We start from the raw sequence: 23,327 nt of genomic DNA, 5'->3' as shown, positions 1-23,327 counted from the left end.
CCTAAATTATCACACATTCCAGGTTACTTTAATAAAAATAAAGAAAATATATGTAAAAATGACAGTCCTTGTACGATATTTATGATATAATATTACCACAAAATTACCCCATCGCAGTAGCGCGAAAAGTTTTAAACTCAAACCAACAACCCATTTTGGTCTCAAAGTACTAACGGATAAAGAATTAGTACACTTAAACTCGAGTTACCCAACATTGATCAGACTAGTTAGCGCCTTCAACCCGCTACTAAAGGTTATGGTAGTTATTAATCTACCCCATATACGATTGACGAACATAAAATGTAGATAAGATTAGGGTCTGGGGTAAGTAAACACTCCATGAACGACGTTCTGTCGACTAGCAAGCTCCCTCGACAACTGTATTTGTGTAATCAGTAACAAAAAGGAATCATTCGATGCTAGCAAGTCTCTAGTCAGTTTGTTCCGTAAAGTTATACCGTAATAACTTGTACTTTTTGAAAAGAAATTGACTTTTAAAATATGTGTTGAAACAAAGAGTTGAACCAAAAGGTCAAAAATGAATATGAACGAAATTGAAGTGAGGATTACTAATGGGGTAAGTAATTTACTTAAATTTTATCTAATTAGGTTTAATATTTACGTCACGCGAGTGCATGTTTATTATAAATTTAAGTTTCTAAAACAAACGTGAAAAACAACTGTTCAAATAAGAAAAATATTATATTTGTGTGTTAGATATACACGCGGTTAATGGGAATTATTGTGCCCCATATCTCCCGTGATAATTTCTATACGCGGGGTTTGTGGGACGGGCTTAAGAACTTACTACGCGTCACGTCTCATTCTAACTGTAATTTCATTGGTTGGTAGCTAAATTAACACGTGGTGCAACAAGGGCAGCGAGGTAGATTATTCGCGAGGTAAAATTCGTTTATACATAATGAATAGTCCCAGCCCTTCCCTCAAAATCCACCAAGGTACGTTGAGATTTTGGCTACGCAAAGATTCCTAGTAGCTGTATGCATTCCCGATAAAATCTTCCGATGAAAGTCTAGATTACTCTTCAGTTCCAGGAAGGACATACTTCTTGAGCGCAGTATCCTTTCTTAACTAGTTCCTTACCAAACATGTTTTTCGTGTGACCACCCAAAACTACACTTTCTAAAATCTACCTTGTCATTCTATAATCTCACAGGTAGATAACAAAAGAAAAACATTCTTTCCCGCGATTTTCCATTAATTTCGCGCCAAAACGTATCTAAAATATAGGCTTATATAAAAACCAGAGCCTTATCGGAAGAAGTTTGAAAATTCACGCGCTTAAAGTTCAAAGGTGAAACCACGTTTTCCAAAAATTAAATTTCCCTCCAAAATATAAAACATATCGAAAATAAGAAGCCCCTTTTGGAATAAACATAGCTCAAAGCGACAAAAAAGGGGAGGATAACAACTTTCCAAGCCGCTAAAAGACTACGCAATAAACAAACCTCAATAACAATTGCAACTACTACTATCCCATCATATGTCAAATACAATAGTGCAGCTAGGCTTAACAACAGGGACTTGTATAGGGCTATTTGCACCCAAAACGTTCTTCGGAAAACGAGAGTCTGTCCCTGGTACTAGTGCCTGAGAGTGAACAAGCAACCCACGAAGCCACCACGAGTAGAGCGAGCGAGCAAGGAAGCAAGCGGAAGCCGAGTGCAAGCGTCTCTGACAGCCCACGTCATACTATTCCAGTCACTGAATAAGCCCGAAGGGGGACCCGCGAGGGCAGCCTTTGCCAAGGGTTGAGAACTAGAACCCAAGCCAAGCAGAGTGAGACAGCGTCCCTTATTGAACTGAGCAGGCGCGGTAAAATTCTTTCTGGAGAAGGGAAAATTTCACGTTTCCCAGTCATCACGTTCGCGTACTAAAGGCTGCTAGAAGCGCGAGGAAAAATACCTCGCCGGATTTTTTCCACTCTCTCTCGTAGTAGCGGACGTACATAGTAAGCCAAACCATCGGAAATCAGCGTTTATTTGACATAATATCTCGTGTTTTGGCTTTAACATCGTGTAAATGTTAGTTTTAAATTAAATAAAAGTGTTCTCGTGACGATTATGGGTCAATTTTCGTCTTAAATCACATACCGCGAGGGCGAAACCTAATTTTCAAACTGCCCAGTTCGGCCGAGGAAATCGGACCCAGCGTCGGGACTCGGCCTTTTGACGTGTTCTACGACGTGTTTCAAGGCACTGTAAGTACAAAAACACGTATAATTTTAATCAGTTTATGCAACTCTTTTAAACGTCGGAATCAACGCGGTTAAGATAATAATACTTATCAATACGGTATCGAATGATAAATCAATTTATCTAAGCCTTGTCTGATTACGTATCCTGAATGAATGAATGTTAGATTGCTTAGTGGTGTATACAAATTGAATTATTATTCGATATTGGAATTTTGATTCGCTATAAGAATTATTATTCCGAATGGTATATTGATTGGACGGTAGAAGTTTCGCACTGTTGACTTTATCGTCAATTAGATCTTTTGTTTGAATAAGATTTTAATTGGGTAGAGGCATTATAGTAGTGTAGTTGTGAAATGGTGTTGTTGGGAGGAATACGAACAATTGTAGGTCGAGGGGATAATAACTGTCATATTGCCGGTTACAGCATTACACGTACAGATATAAAACGTGTAAATAAATTACACTCAGTGACTAGCACCTCGTTAATTGTCGGCTTAATATTTACATACGACTTTTTATTATAATTGCGTATTGCCAGCTGGTTCTCCAGAAAATAGAGAAATAGTTACTTCCCCCAATTCCTTTTTTCTATAACCAAATCGCTAAATAATTGATATAATCTTAAGAACAAACAATAATACATCGAAATTTAAACAACAACTACAACATAACTGTAGTCTTAAACAACTTTAAACTTTTTAAAAAGTTAGGTTATATCTCAAAAACCATTTTAAAACCAAAAAATAATAGCCCTGACAGTAAAGCCAACATAAAGGGGCATCCAAAATACATAGACTATCCATTGTGCCCCTTTAAAACTGTTTCTACCTCTGCACACTTCCGTGCAAAACCTCAGGCAAAAAATAATTTGAATGAACCCTTTTAGTACGGTCAACCAACCAGCTAGTAAAAAAAAACCTTAAATGTCAAACTAACCTTTCGCATTTTCGTTTTTGAAAATGCAGCCAAACAATCGCGTGTCCAGTTAAGATTTTGCAACCCTTTTACTTCCGAGAAAGTATGGTCTGCCCAACGTCCGTTCGTAAAAGAACACTTTATTACGCAATAATTTTATAAAAATAGTTCGGGGGGGGGGGGTAAAAAAGAAAGAAAGACTTCAATAAATTTAATCCATATTCATTTCCGATGAATACCGGAAGTACTTCCCCTTAGGTAGTTTTAACAAAGTGTAGTATAGTATAGTATTATTTATTATTAAAGCTACAATATAAGGGGTTGACGCCCTAAGACCCCTACATGGCGGTCTATTTTTTTGGCTTTTTTTTATCTTTGAGGGTTTTGGTTTTGATATACGTGGGTCCTCTTTTTTTTATGTTTTTTGGTTTATATTGCATATCCAGTTTTTGAAGCCTGTACATGCATTTTGTTTTTACTTTGGTTTTTGGGATATTCGAGTCGTAAAACTCCGTAGGCGTTTAAGTTTAGTTGTAACAGGTGTCGTGTAACGGTTGGTTATATACGGCGGCCCATATACCGCTTAAGTTAGCAAGCTCTTGTAGTTTATAATTCGTATATTGATTCAGGTAAACTTTTAAAGTTATATAGGCCTAGAAAACTTAAGTCTAAATCTAAACTTGTTTTGATTATTTCTTCAGAAGGTTATGTATGGTTATGAAAACTTTGGTAGTAGTTATTAATTATTCGTGTTAGTTTTATTATGAAGTTAATTTTTGAAATCCTTTAAAAATTAGCGAGGGTTAATTTTCCATCAAGTTTAAATAAGAATTAATTAAGATTAATTGATAATTTATCGATATTAAATTCAGTTTCTAAGCTTAAAGGGTTTTAAATATTGAAAGGTAGCTGTTGTTAAGTGTAACATAATTATACAATCCTAAAATTCATCTAAACCTAATTTCCTATTAAGTTTATATAAGCATTAATTAACCCTAATTAGATAATTTATCCATATTAAATTCTGTTTCTAAGCCAATCAGAAAGGTTTTAAATATTGAAAGCCTAACATAATTATTAAATCCTAAAATTCAGGCTTCAGCTAAGCCTAGTAATTTCCTATTAAGTTTATATAAGCATTAATTAGCCCTAATTAGATAATTTACCGATATTAAATGCTGTTTCTAAGCCAAATCAGAACGGTTTTAATCATTGAAAGGTAGCCTGCCTAATTTATTTATTCAAACATTCATATTTATGTTGTATTTTTTTTCTACAATTCAAAACAGAGCTAGGCCTAATTTTGATCGAGTTAAACTTTAATGTTTAACCGCCATCCGTAGGCTAAATGAAGGTTATTGAAAGGTTTCGCGCTATCTATTGTTAAGCCTAACGATCTTAAGCATGGTTTAATGGAACTCGCAAACTTAACAATCGGTCCCTAACTGAAAAGGTTTCCCCCTTAACCAACCCTAAACGAAACGTTCTAGCAAATAGATTTTAGATTTATTCTAAACAAAACAGGGCTAAGGCATAATTGTAATTAAGCTAAATTTGAGAGACCCATAACAAACTTCTCTATACTCTTTTATGCTCGCTCCACCCTTTATTTATTAAATATTCAAATTGTAATTTATTTATAAGGCACTATAATTTAAACCGCTCTTAAAAAATATATATAAAACATAAGTTTATAAGATATGTTCCATAAGTAAACGCTTCATATACTTCGTAATGCTAGAGACTTACAGCTCGAGCTAGTTTGAGAACGACAAGCGAGAATTGCATGACTACCAGGGTTCGTAGGGAACCTGGATAACCTGGATAAGTCAGGGATATGGAAAATAGGGGAATAAGTGAGGGATTTAAAAGTTTTTCCTATAAAGTCAGGGATATGTCAGGGATTTCGTTTGGTATATCAAACCATGCTTCGAGCAATGCTAAATATGAAACAGGTGTGATGAAGTGGGCTCTGGTAAACACCTTAAAATGGTCAGGGATATTGCCAAAATTTGGTCAGGGATAACCTGGAAAAGTCAGGGATTTTCAATGTAAAAATTTCTTACGAACCCTGACTACACTCTGTTAATTTGCAGTCCATCTAGGTCCTATTTAGTCTGCATTACTAAGCCTTTGACAGCGCCTCACCAGGCATATTCGCTTTACCTCAAATCTATGACCCACCTCATTCACTTCATGACAAGCTCCTGACAAACTTATGGAGGAGTATATATGTTATGAACTTATGATAAAATAAAGGCATTAATATTAAACATCCGTCGGAAGTTATGTATAAAAAATGAATAATTCCGCTTTTGGTATCGTTCGAAAGAGTGTTGAAAATCTTTAATGGTTAAAAAAGAAGTAGGTAGGCATTTTTTTACATCCGAAAATTATTAAACCAAAACAAGCCGGGCGTTACGTGTTTAAATATACTAAACTTGACCATTAATGGCTTTGATAGCGGTGACAAGTTATAAAGGACAATCTGACAATATCATTGGGTAATAATATATAACCTTCGTGACGTAGGAGACCCCTTTCAAAAAGTATCTCAGATTTTGGGATTTTTCGGCTAACGCCCACAATCTAAAAATTCTTCTATACTTATAGTATCCGTCCCGAAATTATTAATAGAGCTTAACGCTATTCTTTGTGGTTTTCTTATAATGATAGTTTTGGGTTTATATCTTGGTTTAGCTTTATTGCTTGGCTATTCGCGAATGGAATGTATGTTATGATGTGCACGAAAGTTTAGGATCGCCTCACGAAAGGGAGGGGGGGGGGGATTTCTTTTTAAGGAGATTAGGACCACGCCCCGCATTCACTTTAAAAGAGGCCCAAAATATCTGTTTTCGAACGTTATTACATCAGTAAAGCTCCGAAGACTGCAAAAGATGGCCCCGAGAAGAGCCGAATAACAAAGCTCGCTGTTAGGCTAGACCTAACAATATTTGTGTGTAGGAGATTGAATTAGGCTTAACAGTATTTATGTGTTATGAATTGAGCTAGGCTTAACAGTATCCATATGTCATAAATTGATTTAGGCTTAACAGTATCCATATGTCATAAATTGATTTAGGCCTAGAGGCTAGACACTTCATGAGATGAGAAAAATAGGCCAAAATCTTCGTGAGATGAGAAAAATAGGCCTAAATCTTCGTGAGATGAGAAAAATAGGCCTAAATCTTCGTGAGATGAGAAAAATAGGCCTAAATCTTCGTGAGATGAGAAAAATAGGCCTAAATCTTCGTGAGATGAGAAAAATAGGCCTAAATCTTCGTGAGATGAGAAAAGTAGGCCTAAATCTTCGTGAGATGAGAAAAATAGGCCTAGACACTTCATGAGATGAGAAAAATAGGCCTAGACACTTCATGAGAAGAGAAAAATAGGCCTAGACACTTCATGAGAAGAGAAAAATAGGCCTAGACACTTCATGAGAAGAGAAAAATAGGCCTAGACACTTCATGAGAAGAGAAAAATAGGCCTAGACACTTCATGAGAAGAGAAAAATAGGCCTAGACACTTCATGAGAAGAGAAAAATAGGCCTAGACACTTCATGAGAAGAGAAAAATAGGCCTAGACACTTCATGAGATGAGAAAAATAGCCCTTGATATTTCATGAGGCGAGAAAAATAGGTCTAAACACTTAGGATTAAGTCCATATGAATTTGATATTAGTATATGTTATGGATTTAATTAGTGTTAGCAATTAGAGGAGACTGTACGAGACTAGATCTAATTATTCTTAGGCTTAATGAAGATTCCCTGATATCGTATCACTAGTGGAAAAAAACGAGATTGAATAGAACAATAGGTCATTATAAAATAATCTGCCGCGCACATTGAGAGCATCACATATCTAATTGCTGAACTTACGTCATAAGTCACTCCATAAACGTGGAAGGTAAAAAATACCTGTACACTTGAATATATATAAACATCGTGATTACAGTCTGTATTTCAAAACATTTTAACTCCAATTTTTTTTTACTCTTTTGAGTTGGAACTTTGGCAAAAATATATAAAAAAAAAATCACCCACTTGTTGCCAATGTTAAAAGTTTAAAAACAGAATCGTGAGAAACGGCGTAACTTCTATAAATACGCAACAATCATCAACAAAGCTTTAAATTAAGTGGAACTAATTTACAAGAGTTCAAACCCTTTTCTTGGATTTAAACCAACACATGTCACTTAGAAAGTTTAGAATAATATATATCAGTTAGTGCTTGGAGCCGGATGATTTTCAAGGGATAGTAAAAGTGATATAACTTAAAGGGAAAGTGTCGTATTCAAGTTTGATGTGTATATTCTTATAGAGCTTTTTATTCTCTACAAAATGAGCTATATTACGACCAAATCGGCCCATAAATAAAAATGATATGAATATTTTAGAAATAATATTTAAATTCGAAAAATATTCTTATCTTTTTTTTTTAATTTAAAATGACTTTTTCTTAATTTCGTACTAATTTTAACGTAATGTTTTCAAATTAAAGCCTATTTTACATTAAACGCTATCTAAATTTACTATAAAACTCCATTATTTAAATTACTAGGCCTACAATTAATAATAATATAATAATATATCAAGAAAAACTAAACCCCAAAATTCCAACCTTAGCTAATCTTACGTAACACTATCAGTCAAAAGTATTAATAAAATCCGACTACCACCTATCACGAGGCAGGTGATTCTTCCCTAAGTTTAAATAGGAAATAAAATTAAAAAAAAAAAAAAAAACGCGAAAGAGAAACGCCAAATGAAAATGGTTCCACCAGCTAGCCAGGTGTCTTTCTACTAGCTTTTTTCCCTTACATCTTTTCTGGCGCATTTTTCATTTGTTCCAAACGAAATAAAAAAACCGCTTGAATGATTCTCAATAAAATCCTTAAGTCCTGTCTAATAAACTAAAAATCCTTGTAAGGCCCCCTTTTTAATTCCTCTTCTAAAGCGGGACGATTTACACCGAGTGCTACTTAGGCAATAGACAAAGGACAGCCATAGAGAAAATGGGTAGAAGTTTAGTGCTTATGCACCAAAAATTCTTCTATCTCTAGTTTGGGAAAAGCGCGCGTAAGTTCAATTTCGTCACCATCACGAACGAATGAAGGCTGTCCGCTCGTTTGCGCGCGCTTTTGCCCTACTAAAACCCCGAGTTTTCCAACTATAAAAGATAGTAGGCGTAAAGGCGGGAAACCCGGTTTTCCCGCCATTTTCTTCTATCAGACTGATCGCGCGAACGAAAAATTCCTTTCCCGCCAAAACTTTTATCCCACCCGTCATCAATTTTCATCCTTTTTCTCTCGCGGGGGAAGTATAAAAAAAGGCGCCAACCAACCAACAAGATGGTGGTACGCCTGACTATAGTATCGGATTGAAGTTACACTAGGGGTTTTCATTTTCTATGCTAAGACTAACTTGATCAATTTAAAGATTTCATTGTATTTTTGTATCAAATCATTATCTTCATGCTAGGTTAATCGTGTAGAAAGTTATACTGACGCTTCTGTGGTGGCGAAAATAAGTTTATTTGCGAAATTTCTATAGGAATAAATCTAGTAAACAGCTAAAATTAGGCATAAGTTAGTGATGGGGCAATAAATACAGTCTGGTGTTTCTGATAAGTCTGAAATAAATTAAAGGGTAAGTGTGTTCTTTGGGCCATCTGAGGTTCAATAAAGTTCTTGGATTGAAGGCTGATATGTAAGCTTACTCCACAACATGTTTGACTCCTTGTTGTAGGGGCCAATCAATGTTTGGGAAATGATATCTCTGTTCTTTGATATCTCTGTATCCATGTTCTTTGATATTTTCCACTCAATTTGACCCCAAAGTACACGACACCCTTTACCATATGACATACTTATCAGGAACACAAAGTATAAACAAATCATCCCTTGAATTAATTAGATTTAACTACACTTCTCAAACCAATGTAGTAAGTGTACACACATGGAGGATTCATAGCATTTACCACCAGAAGGCGAGGCGACCTGGATGACAAAAGCAAAAGGGTTTTTGTCCTCCAGGGGTAGCCTGGTCTCCTGGTGTAAATTGTATGAATCCTCCATGTGTGTAAACCATCTATAAAGACACAGTAACAAGATTGGAAAACCTTAAAGGCCAACTTCCAGCGAAAAGGGTTCTAGCGAGACTAATAATGGAGCAGTGCCGGATTACCGAACAAGCTAACTAAGCTGTAGCTTAGGGCCTCGCCTTGCAAAGGGCCTCAGCACCTCGAGCGACCTCGAGATTCCCATAAGGGTCGCGTTCAGTAACCCGAAATTTTATACACCACTGACTAACCTCACCATCCTATCTCTCTGCTTTGCCGCGATTCTCTTCACGAAGCATACCGTTCTCAAATCAAAAAATATTTCGGCGATCGGTTTTGGATAATAAATGTTTTAAATTCGACACGAGTGACTCTGCCTTCGCCTCTAGAGCCTCTATTGTTAAAAAAACCTTATGTTGCTTGCGGCTTTTACAATTATCATGTTATAAAAGTGTTGTACGAATGAGTCCCTCTCACGACCTCACCTAGAAATGTTTTGGGAAGTGAATTGAGTGAAAGGGAAGGGTTTAGAAGCCTTAAAAACTGTTGCGCTTCCCCTTCCCGCTTAAGGTGCGTTTTCAAAGGCGCGTGTTGAGGGCATTTTTTAGCGAGATGCAAACCGCGCAATTTATTTTTCGCCAAGAAATTTTCTTTTCTCGCTATTGCTTGCACTAGCGATACTTCTTTGCCAACCGTTTTCATGTGCGCGATTAACGTGCATAGAGCATAGAGATACAAGAGGAACAGTTGAGAGTCATTTTTGTGACGGTTTTAGGGCATTCGCCCCTTCGCATGTGTGATGGGGTGAAAGACTGGTGGCGCCCCCTATCGACGAGCGAAGGAGTTATTAATAAGGATGAGCTTAGAGTAGTGGCACTCTATGTTAACTCCCTATAGGGAATAATAAGTCAAAACCTCGGAGATGCCATTACTCCATTTTATACGAGCTAAGAGCGGAAAAACGTATTTTATAAATTTTACACCTGTAAAATCTTTTAAAAAACACTTGGAACTTGTATTTCTACTTACTTTCGAGGAAATACCACCGTTTTCTGAAGGTAAGAGTCTTTTTTTATACATTTATTAGTAATAAAAACATTTAAGGCGAGCTAAGCCTTGGTCTTGTAAAACACGGCAGATTAGTGATTTTGAAAACGACGCTAATCCTCGCGCTAATCACTAATCTGCCGTGTTTTACAAGACCAAGGCTTAGCTCGCCTTAAATGTTTTTATTACTAATAAATGTATAAAAAAAGACTCTTACCTTCAGAAAACGGTGGTATTTCCTCGAAAGTAAGTAGAAATACAAGTTCCAAGTGTTTTTTAAAAGATTTTACAGGTGTAAAATTTAAAAATACGTTTTTCCGCTCTTAGCTCGTATAAAATGGAGTAATGGCATCTCCGAGGGTTTGACTTATTATGCCCTATAGGGAGTTAACATAGAGTGCCACTACTCCTTATTAATAACTCCTTCGCTCGTCGATAGGGGGCGCCACCAGTCATTCACCCTATCACACATGCGAAGGAGGAGAAGCGAAAAATCCCTCACAAAAACGTTCAAGGACCGCTTTCCCCAATAGTTTGTCTAGGCTTTAATAGTGTTATAATGTCTATGGCATAGAGAGAGCGTTAAGCCTAATTTTTCAGTAAATGTTCATCTCCTTTTTCGTTGCTAATTCCATTCATTTATTCTCTTTAAATCTGTGTGGCGATAAGCTCCATATAATGTCTTTTTTTTAACTAAATCACCATCTTTTCATCTAAAACTCTTTTATTCTCAGCTCGAATTAGTTATTTATTTTTGTTTATAAAGAATTTTTACCCATTTTTATATTCACTTTCAAAACTCGGAATAATTAGGCTTAAAACGTAGACTTTTAAGTCTCGTGCTGCACTTAAAACACGCACCAAAGTTTTCGACGCTCCTATTGGCAACGAAAATTATGACATCACAAACATTAAGCGAGAAAGAAAACGCTTAGCGAGAATGAATCTGATCGGAGCGGGTAGCGATTTTTTCCCCGCTAAGACAAACTCAGATCTTTGTCATTTGATGATGTCATTGACAACTTTGCAATTGAAAAATCGAGGAAAAAATTTTTTGAATATTAAAGAATTCAGTGAATTGTTTGTATGTTTGGAAGAATTTTGTCAAATAAACACTATATATTTTTCACATTGTGTAGACAGGGGCCTCAAAATTTTCTTATAGCTTAGGGCCTCTATCGTCCTTAATCCGGCCCTGTAATGGAGTGACCGTGCCGATTTTCGAATCCCCGCTGGGTCAAAAGATGGAAGGATTCACGCTAACTGAAAGCCGTGCAATGTGGTTCTAGCGAACTGAAGATGAACAATAGAAATTATTTTAAATTTATTTACTCTCGAATTTTTGCTTTACCCTGAAGGAAATTCTCTATAGTGTATCTTCAGTTCGATAGAACCACATAGCACGGCTTTCAGTTAGCTAAAAGAACCCTTCCAACTTTTGCCCCAGCGGGGATTCGAAAATCGGCAAGGTCGCTCCATTGTTAGTCTCGATGCTTGGTTTTCAGTTCGCTAGAACCCTTTTCGATGGGAGTCGGCCTTTATATTGGCAGGCTTAGCGAAAAAATCAAAATATCCGCATGATTGACCAATTAATTGTTGAATACTTTCAACCGGTTCTAAAACTGTCTATACGAATTTAAATTTTAACGTAACGTCGTTCTCCGTCCAATTCCCGCAATTTCTGGCTTTTTCTCAAATGGGTCAAGGCATATTTCTACACCGTATTAGTTCGTATTCGATAAGTTTTCTCAAGCGAAACGTAACGCGATCCGCGGAACTAAAAAACAACGCGTTAATTTTGTTTTATTTTAGCCCTAAAGGTATGGAAACCATTAAAGTACTTTGATATGAGCCAGTAGTATTAGAAGAAAAAAAAATAATAAATAAAAAATTCTTCGTGAAAATACATCCAATGACGTGAAATAATGCATAGCTTTGGCAGCATTTGCACATTTTTTTTTGTTGGACAAATCGCGGATGATTTTGTGCCATTTTCTAACAGGATGTCACTTTCAATTTATTTTTTGACAAATAATTCGCAACTATGTCCCCGATTTCGAAAGGTTTTGTTTTAAATTTTTTTGTTGTTGTTGTTTTGTTGATGGACAAAAAGGGAAGATGACACACCCTTATTAATTCTATTCACCCACCCTTTAAAGGTTAAGACAGCTGCTGTCGCAAAGGCAGACACAGACAGACGATGGTAGACGTAAAGTTCTAACCCCTTAAAGGCCGACTCCCATCGAAAAGGGTTCTAGCGAACTGAAAACCGTGCAATGTGGTTCTTGCGAACTGAAGATACACAATAGAGAATTTCCTTCAGGGGAAAGTAAAAATTCGAGAGGAAATAAATTTAAAAGGATTTCTATTGTTCATCTTCAGTTCGCTAGAACCACATTGCACGGCTTTCAGTTAGCCGCGAGAACCCTTCCAACTTTTGACCAAGCGGGGCTTCGAAAATTGGCACGGTCGCTTCATTGTTAGCCTCGATGCTCGGTTTTCAGTTCGCTAAGAACCCTTTTCGCTGGAAGTCGGCCTTTAAGAAATAATTTAACATTTCTTCCGTGTTTATGTTCATTTAAAGGCGTATATAATTTAATTTAATTTAATTTCCTTGCATTAAATTAAAACACGTGCTAAGGAAGCCCCTTTAAAAGAAAAGAAATAAAACCAGAAAATTCTCGACACTATGACAAGTTTATTACTTGTATGACGACACTACCTATACTTCGTAATGTTAGAGAATTACAGCTCGAGCTGCTAGTTCGAGAACGACAAGTGAGAATTGAAGTACTACACTCAGTTAGTTTTGCAATACTTCCATCTTCCTATTTAGTCTGCATTTACTAAGCCTTTGACAGCGCCTCACCAGGCGTATTCGCTTTACCTCGAACCTATGACCTACGTTGTCACTTCATGACAAGCAAGCTCCAGTTTGTAACCAGTGACAAACTTATGATAGGAACATATCTTATAAACTTATGCTATGGTTGATAAAAATTTATTTCTTCATAATTGTAACTTACTATAAAAAAATCATTGATATAATCGCCGTGAGATTCTTGCGCAATAAATTCAATTCATAAAAATACATGTATCTAATGCAACCCAAAGCCACGCTTCACGTACTCTGAATCACCTTTAAAACTTATAAATCCCCGCAATAACCAATAGTAACTTCTTAAGGTAAAAAAAAAATGGCCAATCATGGCTTGTTCGTTCTACCATACACCACGGAAATAATAACATTTTTTTAGAGGGGTTTTTATTTGGGGGTTGTTTAGGTTATGATATAGTCGAGTGGTTTCGGCTAACTCTAGCGAGTTCAATGCACGATTCACGTATTTATTTATAAAGAAAATGAAATGTTTTTTAGAATATATACATTTTTTCCAAAATACTTTATAAAAGTCTGCGTTTCAAGCCATTATGCCAATGCTATGATCCGTAATGTTTAAATGCGGTTTTTAAACTTTAAAAAATACTCAAGTTAACTGTCGGAAACCTTCTGCAAATTTGAGGGTTACGCAATTTTGATTTTTAGAGCCTTTATTTTGAACTTTTGATTTATATGAAAAAAAAAAAAAAAATCATCATCATCTGGTGAATTTAATGTGTTCCATGAAAATGAGAATCTGTTCAATTTTAAAGTTTCAGTAGTTTTGATTTTAATGATAATATTGTTTGAAGAAAGTTTAACTAAAAGTTAAAAGTTTGAATACCATAACCGTATTACGCGTAAGTATTGGTCTACCTTATCGACATTGTCTATGCTTGGGAGGAAGAAAGTTATGACTCTAAACTCCTACGCGCCTCCTATACGCTTTTATAAACAAGGTGTGCTCATTTGAAATAACCTTCGAAGCATACTTATGAAGAGTATAGGGCTATGCCAATATTTATTAAATAAAATTTTTGATAAAATGCCAACATAGGTAAATAAGAGCTCAAATACACAGTTTTCAGATTAGAAGGATTCATAACATTTACTTACACGTGGAGGCCGTTACTTTTGACTCCACCAAGGGAGCCTGACCTCCTTGTGTAAATGGTATGAATCCTCCTAGTCTGAAAACTATGTATACATAAAAAGATGTCCTCTATCTCGCGCGCCACTACCTACGAAGAACGACACGCGACAATCTCCAGAAACCTGGAACAACCATGCAGGCGTGCACGTAAAAAGCATAAAAATTCATGACAATATTTCGTAAACAGTTAATAACGTACTGCATGGAATAATAAAATTTAGCCCTTCGTCAAGATAACGTAATGCCAAGAAGTGATATCTAGTTTATTAGGGAGAAGGTATAAGATACCTAAATATTTGCGCGCCATAGTCCCAGCCCCCCTTTCAAAATACAAGGGGGGACGTAAAAGGAGGGCTATTTCGCCTCTCCTCAGTCTGAAAATATTATTGTAATTTTCGTCATTCGCGTCGCCGCGCTGACGTGAGTTTTCAAGAACCAATGAGATGCTGGTTGTTATTCAGAGGCGGTGATTAACTCCGGACCTACGTCTTTTGGACTGGAGATAAAGCTAGATTATAAATGTGGCGAATTTATACCTTCTCCCTAATAAACTAGATATCGCTTCTTGATAATACCGTTGAACCCCAACCAAAAAACGAAACCATGGAGTTAAGCTATGGGGTGAAAGTGACATTTCAAATTCGGTTGTATGTTAATAATATTGGGAAGGACCTACAGGGAGGGGTTAAAACCGTAACAGTTGGCACGCGGTGCCGTTGCCGTTATGAACCCCGTGCCCGTATATAACTTTACTCTCGAATTCATTTTGCACGGTTTAATAAGCGATAAACGTGGCCGGCGACGTTTCACTATAACAAAAGTTCTCTGTAAAACGTTGTAATTAATTTTTTCTGACGTTCCTATACTCCAAACCCCTCTTTCCCTCTCTATATTTACCTGTTGGATCATATGAAATTTTTCAGACACTAGAGAGACAAGCTAAACTAATATTAATATTATCAAGTTCTGGAACGATACTCGTGCATGTAACTTAAATGAAAAATGTTTATTTTATTTTTATTTTTTTGGCTTTAATGTTTGGCTATATAGCGTGATATCGTTCTATAGTCTTTGCAATTAAGGACATATACCTACTCGAAACTAATTAAAAATATACATATAGAGACTATGAGATAGTCCTAGGGATTAACGACATATACATGCAAAAATAATTAAAGATGTATTTTTCCCCGTTCTATATAAAATATTCTGACATTATTATGTTTATGTCATCGATATACAGGGTGTTTGTGAAAGGTCCATCAATAATGAAAGGGCGTATTTATTGGGCCATTTTGAGTCGAAAATGTTCTATGACATTTTTCCGTTCGGGCCACTGTTTTCAAGTTATGATTGGAGTAATTTACGGATGACCCCTTAAATTTAATTAAGAAATTGAAAGACAGCGCTAATTTAATGAAGGGGTCATCCCTAAAATATTCAAATCATAACTCGAAAACCGTGGCTCGGACGGCAAAATGTCATAGAACATTTTCGACTCAAAATGGCCCAATAAATACGCCCTTTCATTATTGATGGACTTTTCACAAACACCCTGTATATATGTTATGTACGATCCATTTTTTTTTTTGAAATTTCACCGCTGGATATTTGAGAATATTGAGTTAGTAGAGTATATAACTTAGACGATATTAGAACGTTATGAATAAATTCCAACGTCAGAAACGTCAGCCAATCATATTTATGGAATGTTTCTAGCTCACCAATTTTTATTTATTTTTTTTAATATTATTAATATTTTATTTATTTATTAAATGATTTCCAATAATTTCGCCAGTTAACCTAATATTATAATTTAAGATATTATTTTTCAAGCGATATAGACACCGAGTTTAGAAAAAATAATTATGTAAAAACATAAATATTCCCGATTTGAATTAAATTTAATTTAATTTTACGACACCCTATTTAATTATGGAAAAAAAACGTCGACAAGATATCCTCAAATATTATACGTCAACCTCTGTAATATTACGGTAATATAAACCATTAAAATAATAATAATAAAAAAACTTTTAAATTTCCTGTCAGAACGACTTTAAACGAGGTTGCGTTGCTAAATTAATTTCCCCGCTTAAATTTAAAGGATTCCACAAGTCAAGTGATTGCCTTGGGGGGAGGGGGCAAAACTGAGGGCGCCATTACCTCAGAGTCATCTAGCGGATTTTTCATGAACTAAAAACCATATTGGTCAGTAGGTGCGCGGTGCAACTTGTGGTTAGTTAACCAGTAAAAATAAAAATATTCCAATGCAATTAAATTGGGGCATACAGGGTGTTTCTGAAAAGTCTGCCATTAAGGGGGATGTTCTTTGGATTTACGATTTTGAGTCAAAAATGTAACTTCTATCTCCATTTTGCAATAAGGGCCACTGTTTTCAAGTTATGATTGCATCCAGAGTATTTTACGGATGACCCCGTTAAATTTAATTAAGTACCTGATTAAGACAATGATTTCTAATTTAATTAATTAAGGGGTCATCCCTAAAACACTCCATCAAATCATAACTCGAAAACATTGACCCTTAGGGTCAACAAAATGGAGATAGAAGTTACTACATTTTCGACTCAAAATCAATTTCCCAAAGAACACATACTTCTTAATTTATTTATGGCAGACTTATATCAGAAAAACCTGTATAACCTAGTTGAACGCGGCGTTTATATTCAACACGTTGATATAAACAAAACACGCATATTGTACATGTAAGAAACTCAATTAAATTTCCCCAACCGATAATAAACATTAAGTCGAAAAATAAACCGCGAAAGACATAAGAATACTAAAAATAGAACAATGTCCAGAACCAGAGTCACGCAATAGTTCAGCTTGATAAGTAGCTAGGTACTTGCGCACCGGTGGTAAATGGTAAAAACACACTAAAACAAAACCATACCCTTAAAGTATATATACATAGAGAAATGAACAAGATAAAATATATTCGTTTTTACGATTAACCCATTTTTGTTTTAAATCCTTCGCTGTGATTGGTTCATTCCCTACGCCAATGTTAATGATATGTCAGGTTTTTAACGAGACTTGATATTATGGATTGGGAAATATACTTGTAATGTACGTTTTTGTTTAAGTTGTTTTCCATTTTGGGGGGGGGGGGTGTTTTGAAAAATGTCACTGAATACAGTCAGATTTACTTTGTTTCGAAATTGCGAAACTGCCGACGAATAAATGGGTATTCTAAACTGCAGACCCTACTAATATGATAAAAGAAGTTAATTTTGCGAAGTATATCAGAGTGCAAGATTAGATCGAGGTTGTTTTTCATCATATTTTATGCCGAGATAAATAATTCCATCATCACTTATAATTATATTGTTTATAAAGTATCAATGCACTATAAAAGTGTAAGGTCAAGTAAATCCATTGAAATAATCGGTGTTATCAAATTATGATAAAATAATATACTATGTCCTATCTGGATTGTCAATCTAAAATTGTGCGAAAATATGTAAACAGAACTAGGTCCGCTGTATTAAGACCCAAAAACAAAAAAATTAATATCCCTAATGCGATATAATATAATACTAAACATTTCATAAACTTAATATAAGCATATTTAAAGAAATAAAAGCATAAAATAAGCAAAAGGTTTGCACGCATATGTCCCCATTTTCTAAAAAGGGCGAACGTATATTACATACTCGAAAAGAAAAAATATATATTATAAGAGATAAACACATTTTTCACCCTCTACCTATAATGATAATTAAACAAGTTGATAAAGGGTAGAATACGTAATTTACATTTTTCAAAAATCGAGGTCACTTTCCGTGAAACATCACGGTTCCGTGACGATGATGATGCTTGAACGTTGTTCAAATGTAGAATTATACAACGAATAAAAAAAAAATATTTATATTTTAAAAATCCTAGTTTGTTCGAGCATTGTTTACAAACGTTATTCGTTAACAAACAAACACATTTTTAAACAATATTTGAAGGGCTCTCTATGGCTTATAAAGCGTTAAATGATTAAATACGGTCAGCTGTTAAATTCCACACTTAAATCGTGATCAAATATAAATTTAAAAAATATATAGTTTAAATCTTATTTTGAGCATTGTTAACAAACCTTATTCGTTAACAAACAAACACATTTTAAACAATATTTGAAGGGTTTTTTTATGTCTTAAATGATTAAATACGGTCAGCTATTAAATTCCACACTTAAATCGAATTCAAATAAAGAATAAAAAAATTATTAATTATTTTAAATCCTATTTTGATCATTGTTTACAAACGTTATTCGTTAACAAACAAACAGATTTAATAACGTTTCAAGAAGCTCTTTAACAGGGTTGCCACAGTACCTGGAGATCCTGGAAAAGTCAGGGAATTTAAAAATGAGCCGAAAAGGTCAGGGAAAAGTCAGGGAATTTTAAAAATTTCAGCAAAGTCAGGGAATTTGATTTTAGTGGGTAAAATTTCTGGGGATAAGTCTTTATTAAAAGAGTAATGAAAGTTTCTCCTCATCCTTTCTTAACACAGAAAGAACTGTAGAACAATCCTTAAAAATGTCTAGAATTGTTTTTGTGTGAAGTAAATGCTCTCTTAAGACTGTTATTTATAGTTAAAATGTTTCTTAATCATTTTGGTGCAACAAATACGTTAGAAAACTTAATGAGAGTTTATTTAATTATAAGCACTTAAAACGTGCTGCATTCACACTTTCGGCCTAAAAAGTCAGGGAAAACCTGGAAAAGTCAGGGAATTTGGTTCTGAAAATTCCGTGGCAACCCTGTTTAAACAAACAATCGACGTCAAAAGATTAAATATTATTTATCTAAGATTGTCAGCTGTTAAATCCCTCAATTAAAATCCAAAATAATTATCATCATACTTCGCTGGTAACAACATTACTATTTATGATTCGTGTACCTAACTCGTTTTATATAAGCTCAATTTAAACGCTACAGGTTTTACCGGGGTTTACGTAATCTAGCGAAAATGGAGCAGTGCATTAAACACATTTTTTTATATATAATAAAAAACAAAGTAATTAAATACAGCAACACTTCCGATCCAATCCGATTCGACCGAGATTTTTAATCCAAGTTAAAAAAAAAAAAAAAAAAACGTAACTGCGCAGTCTCGGTACTAAAAATGACGTAGCGTATAGCTTAATAATTTAACTATTCATTATTCAGTCATTGAAATAGATAAGAAAAATCGCGGTGAGTTAAGTTTTTGAGTCATATGTAGAGTAAGTTTAGTAGCTACGTCATTCGGTTAAAAAGCGTAGCGTTACGTTTAGTCATTTGATTAGAGAAACATTTTCTTTGGTTTTCCTTGAAAAAGCTGACGCCAGCGTCTTGGAAGTTTTAAATCCTTATATTTAATTTTCCTTTTAATTGCCACCGCCGAAAAGCCTTGACGAAAAATTAACTATCCTATCTTTTTATCTTTATACATTCCAATGAATTTAAAAGGGATAATAGCATATATCGATTAGGGAATTGGTTCAAGATGAAGCAACAGATGTTTTCCAGTAGAAAGCTACAGGGTTACGAGGTCATCATCGACCCAAAATTCCGATTTTCCAATTCATTTTAGAAATATTTTCAATTTTGCATTAACAAAAGTAACTTGTTAGTCTTAATTTTCATATTTTTGAAACTACCAGTCCAAAACCCCCCTAAAGGTCAGGGGGGTGAGGGTTGACCACTATGTTTTCTTAAAGATAAACCTCCGGTATGCTAATTCCAAAGGCGTTAGATACGAGTTCAAACAAAACAGACCAAATTTGGTGGCGGACTAATAACGTTGAAGGACTATCTAAAGTCTTTGTTGTCCACATACTAACAGTCAGGGCCGGAAATAAGCACAGGACACTGGACATTGTCCAATAAAATTTTAAAATGTCCGATAATTTTTTTAAAAACTAAGGGGGTCACAGGACAGTTTGACCAATAAATTTTCCGAAGTTTTGATAGCTTGGCTATGGAAAAGCTACACTATTTTTGCGTACTCCAGTGGACAATGTCCTATAAATTTTCCAGTCAAATAAGGGACACATGTCGTATAATAAATTTTTCTTATTTCCGGCCCTGCTAACAGTTGTTCAGTCTTAACCCAAAGCAGACGACAATATTTTAACTAATCCCATACGAAGCGGACGATCTGTTTCGAATAGTGTCTGTTGTAATCTAAATTAATTACTACAATCCCTTTAAATGAATTGAATATGACGTTATATCTTGTTGAAGGACAAGTTAAGTTGGAAAAGGGGTAAAGACTTATCTGACCAAGAAGACCCTTCCCTTCTTTATGGGTCGACAAAATGACATATGTTATTTTTTGCCCATAACGCCGGTAGTCTGTAGACTACTTGGGCCTATTAGCAAACAAACATAGCCGGCGGGAAGTAGGGAAAAGTACTCCGGAACTAAGTTATGGAATGCCGTTTTTTCTTTTCTTTTTTTTCTATACTACGGAAACTATTTCTTTCCTATCACCTCTGATATCATTTCCATGACGTGTGGGATATAAGCTTTTTCGCGCCATAACTCCGTCAATTCAACCTGAAAGTGTGGGAGAAACGTTGATTCTCGTTTAATAGCCCTATACCAAGAAATCCTGAAACTTTTACTAAAAGTTTCCTCTCAAAATCGATAATGATTTTATCTAAGATATCAATTGGAAACTGTAGTAGACGCGAGGCTTGACGTGTGGCCTTTGGTTTAAGTAGTGGTTAGTTACGGCGTGGATGTACTCGCTGCTGCTGTGTTGGAATTCACCATCTATCCTATCCATTCCCGGTTTACTGGTTGGGAATTTTCTCTACCCTCCCTAACTGGTTGGTCTTGGGTTGATTCGAAAAACAAGACGAGTGCTAGGTAGTACTAACCTCGCGAAAGGCAAAGTTTCAGTGTTGTTATTATGATTTGACGCGTTTGTGATGGTGTCAAAAATATCACTAGGTCACTGTCTTTGTCATACTGGTAAATAATGCTACAGAACATAACTATAAACGTGGAAAATTAATTTTAAATAATATTGAAAAATAGAAACATAATAAAAAATTGGTAGGGGAAAAAATATTTAAAACATTTCTGTTTGTAATATTAGTCATTATATACCTTCTTGGCATTTTTTGTTACAATATTTACTTTACCAACTGATAAACCAATTTTTGAAATACTTATTTACACGCTAACGCCACGAGAGCTTTTAAATTAGACAAATTACGTCACAATTAGACAATAAAGTTAATAAATATACCTCATAGCTGGTTGATGAAGTGGTAGGCCTAAATATAAGCCTAACTTTCTTAGTTTTTGAGCGATTTTAACGTTATTTAGCTCAAATTGAAGCACTGGGATTATCTGTATGAAACTATTCCTTTAATCCACGATAGGGGAGGGTTGAAATCCAGCTTTCGAGTCTCTCGAATCCCCGGTTCAGGTTTTTTTCGGAACCCCCTCAGGGCTACGCTACCCCATTGCAGATTGGCTTGGCTCGCATGCGTACAGTATATACTATAATTGAGATTTGAGATCCACAAAAACTAAAAAAAATAAAAAAAAACTTCCTCTAGTACGCCGCCATCGTTGGTGGCTGGCAGAAGGAATATTTTATCCCAAAAAAATCAAAAAAAAAAAAAAAAATCCAAAGATAGTTTTTTTTAGCATTAATCCGATCATAGAATTCAAGGTTAGAAAACTAGGAAAAAAAATTTACGCGAATTTTTGACGAAGTAAATTTTTACTTCCTCAAGTAGAGTTTTTTTATTTAAATATTATTATTATTTGAAGTTCATTATTTCAATGTTAAATTCGCGAGCAGACGTTGTCGGTTAACCGTCCGTGATAATGTGTATTTTTGTGGTGTATCCCCGGTGTTTTCGCAAAATTATTAAGTGAAGTTTACTTATTTATTTTTTTTTTAAACATCAAATATGATGTCGGATTTTAACATCATTTTAGACAATTTGGTACGTAAAATTTCTTGGTTTTGTATTGATTATTTATGCCCGTTTTCCAAGGAGCATTTTTAATGGAGTGAGAACGAAAATTCATTTAAAATTGCGTTAAATTTATCTATATCTCCTTTAATATTGCTCCATGGTGACAAATTAAACGGCATTAATGTGTATATTGGAGTATTTTGATCATCATAATTTATTTTTCTAATTTACCAAAACAATTCATTTTGACAGTAATACATAGTTTTAATAGTAGGAGCATTGATACTATTTACACCAAGAGGTCGGGCTACTTGGGGCCGGGGACAAAGTGCAATCATTACCAAGTAGCCTGTAATTATGTTTTAAATGGTATCGATCCTCCTAGTCTATAAAGTGCATGTATAGTTTTCATGGTCTGTTAGATTAGGTTAGGTGTAAGATTCATTGAAGGATCGGTCAGGTCACTGAAACTGTCTTCTCAGCTTACTTAAATCAACTGTTCATTTCCGCTTTTAAAACATCTAGGGGAAGGGGGGAATTAATCCATTTCCCCAATATTAAAGCCTTCAGTGAAATAAAACTAATATATTTAAATCGATTTTTTTCTGGAACACAAATCTGACGATATTCTTAACTAACTAGCAATGTTATACCTTGTTAACTACATAACACTAAATATTTAATACCGTTATGTTATGGTAATATCCCAGAACCACAACATAGATACAATAGAAATATAATATATTGATTTCTATTTTATCCCAATATGCTAAATAAATGATTCATACAGTGCCATAGCCATACTTATTTGAATACGTGTCAAAAAATTCTTTTTATCATATACTAAGTAAGAATATACATGTCACTATATACCGGCTATATTATTTCCTTTTCGGAGTGGGGGGGGGGGAGGGACATAAGAAATCAACACGGAACGAATCAAGATATATTTCTAAGAATGTTCTATTATTTACACACGTACATTGTAACCGCAATTTATTATATTTATTATTCAGGGTTCATATTGTCAGGATTTTCAAGAGTATTTCTGATAAATTTTAAGGTTTAATTAATTTACAATAGAAATTGTTTTATAATCTTATGTA

General features: G+C 34.9%; 1 protein-coding gene and 1 long non-coding RNA gene across 4 annotated transcripts in view; both read left to right on the top strand.

Annotated features, from left to right (window-relative positions):
- The first annotated feature begins 237 nt into the window (after positions 1-237).
- LOC149651745 (uncharacterized) lies at positions 238-2,082 on the top strand. Of its 2 annotated transcripts, XR_016371336.1 has the most exons (3): positions 238-577; positions 1,178-1,315; positions 1,402-1,524. It is a non-coding gene; the product is annotated as an uncharacterized LOC149651745 (long non-coding RNA). The 2 variants fall into 2 exon arrangements; XR_016371335.1 differs by lacking the exons at positions 1,178-1,315; positions 1,402-1,524 and adding an exon at positions 1,554-2,082 and having other exon boundaries at positions 241-577.
- The window catches only part of LOC149651744 (phosphatidylcholine:ceramide cholinephosphotransferase 2-like), a 34,676-nt gene continuing 13,257 nt past the window's right edge, over positions 1,909-23,327 (top strand). The window contains exon 1 of one of the 2 annotated variants that reach the window (XM_089848806.1): positions 1,909-2,221. Coding sequence is in view for 1 of the 2 variants with exons in the window: in XM_089848805.1 (XP_089704931.1) it covers positions 22,213-22,248 (36 nt within the window). In the remaining variant the exon portion in view is untranslated. Of the gene's footprint in view, positions 2,222-21,846; positions 22,249-23,327 lie in introns of those variants that run through there. The other variant, XM_089848805.1, reaches the window with a different exon arrangement.

This window comes from Phalangium opilio, unplaced genomic scaffold (assembly GCF_054372755.1).
Source record: "Phalangium opilio isolate 3A_F unplaced genomic scaffold, DU_Popi_V2 ptg000082l_1, whole genome shotgun sequence".
In the NCBI taxonomy this organism is placed as follows: Eukaryota; Metazoa; Arthropoda; class Arachnida; order Opiliones; family Phalangiidae; genus Phalangium; species Phalangium opilio.
Note: the sequence above shows the minus strand (reverse complement) of the source record. Positions and strands in the feature narration are given on the sequence as shown.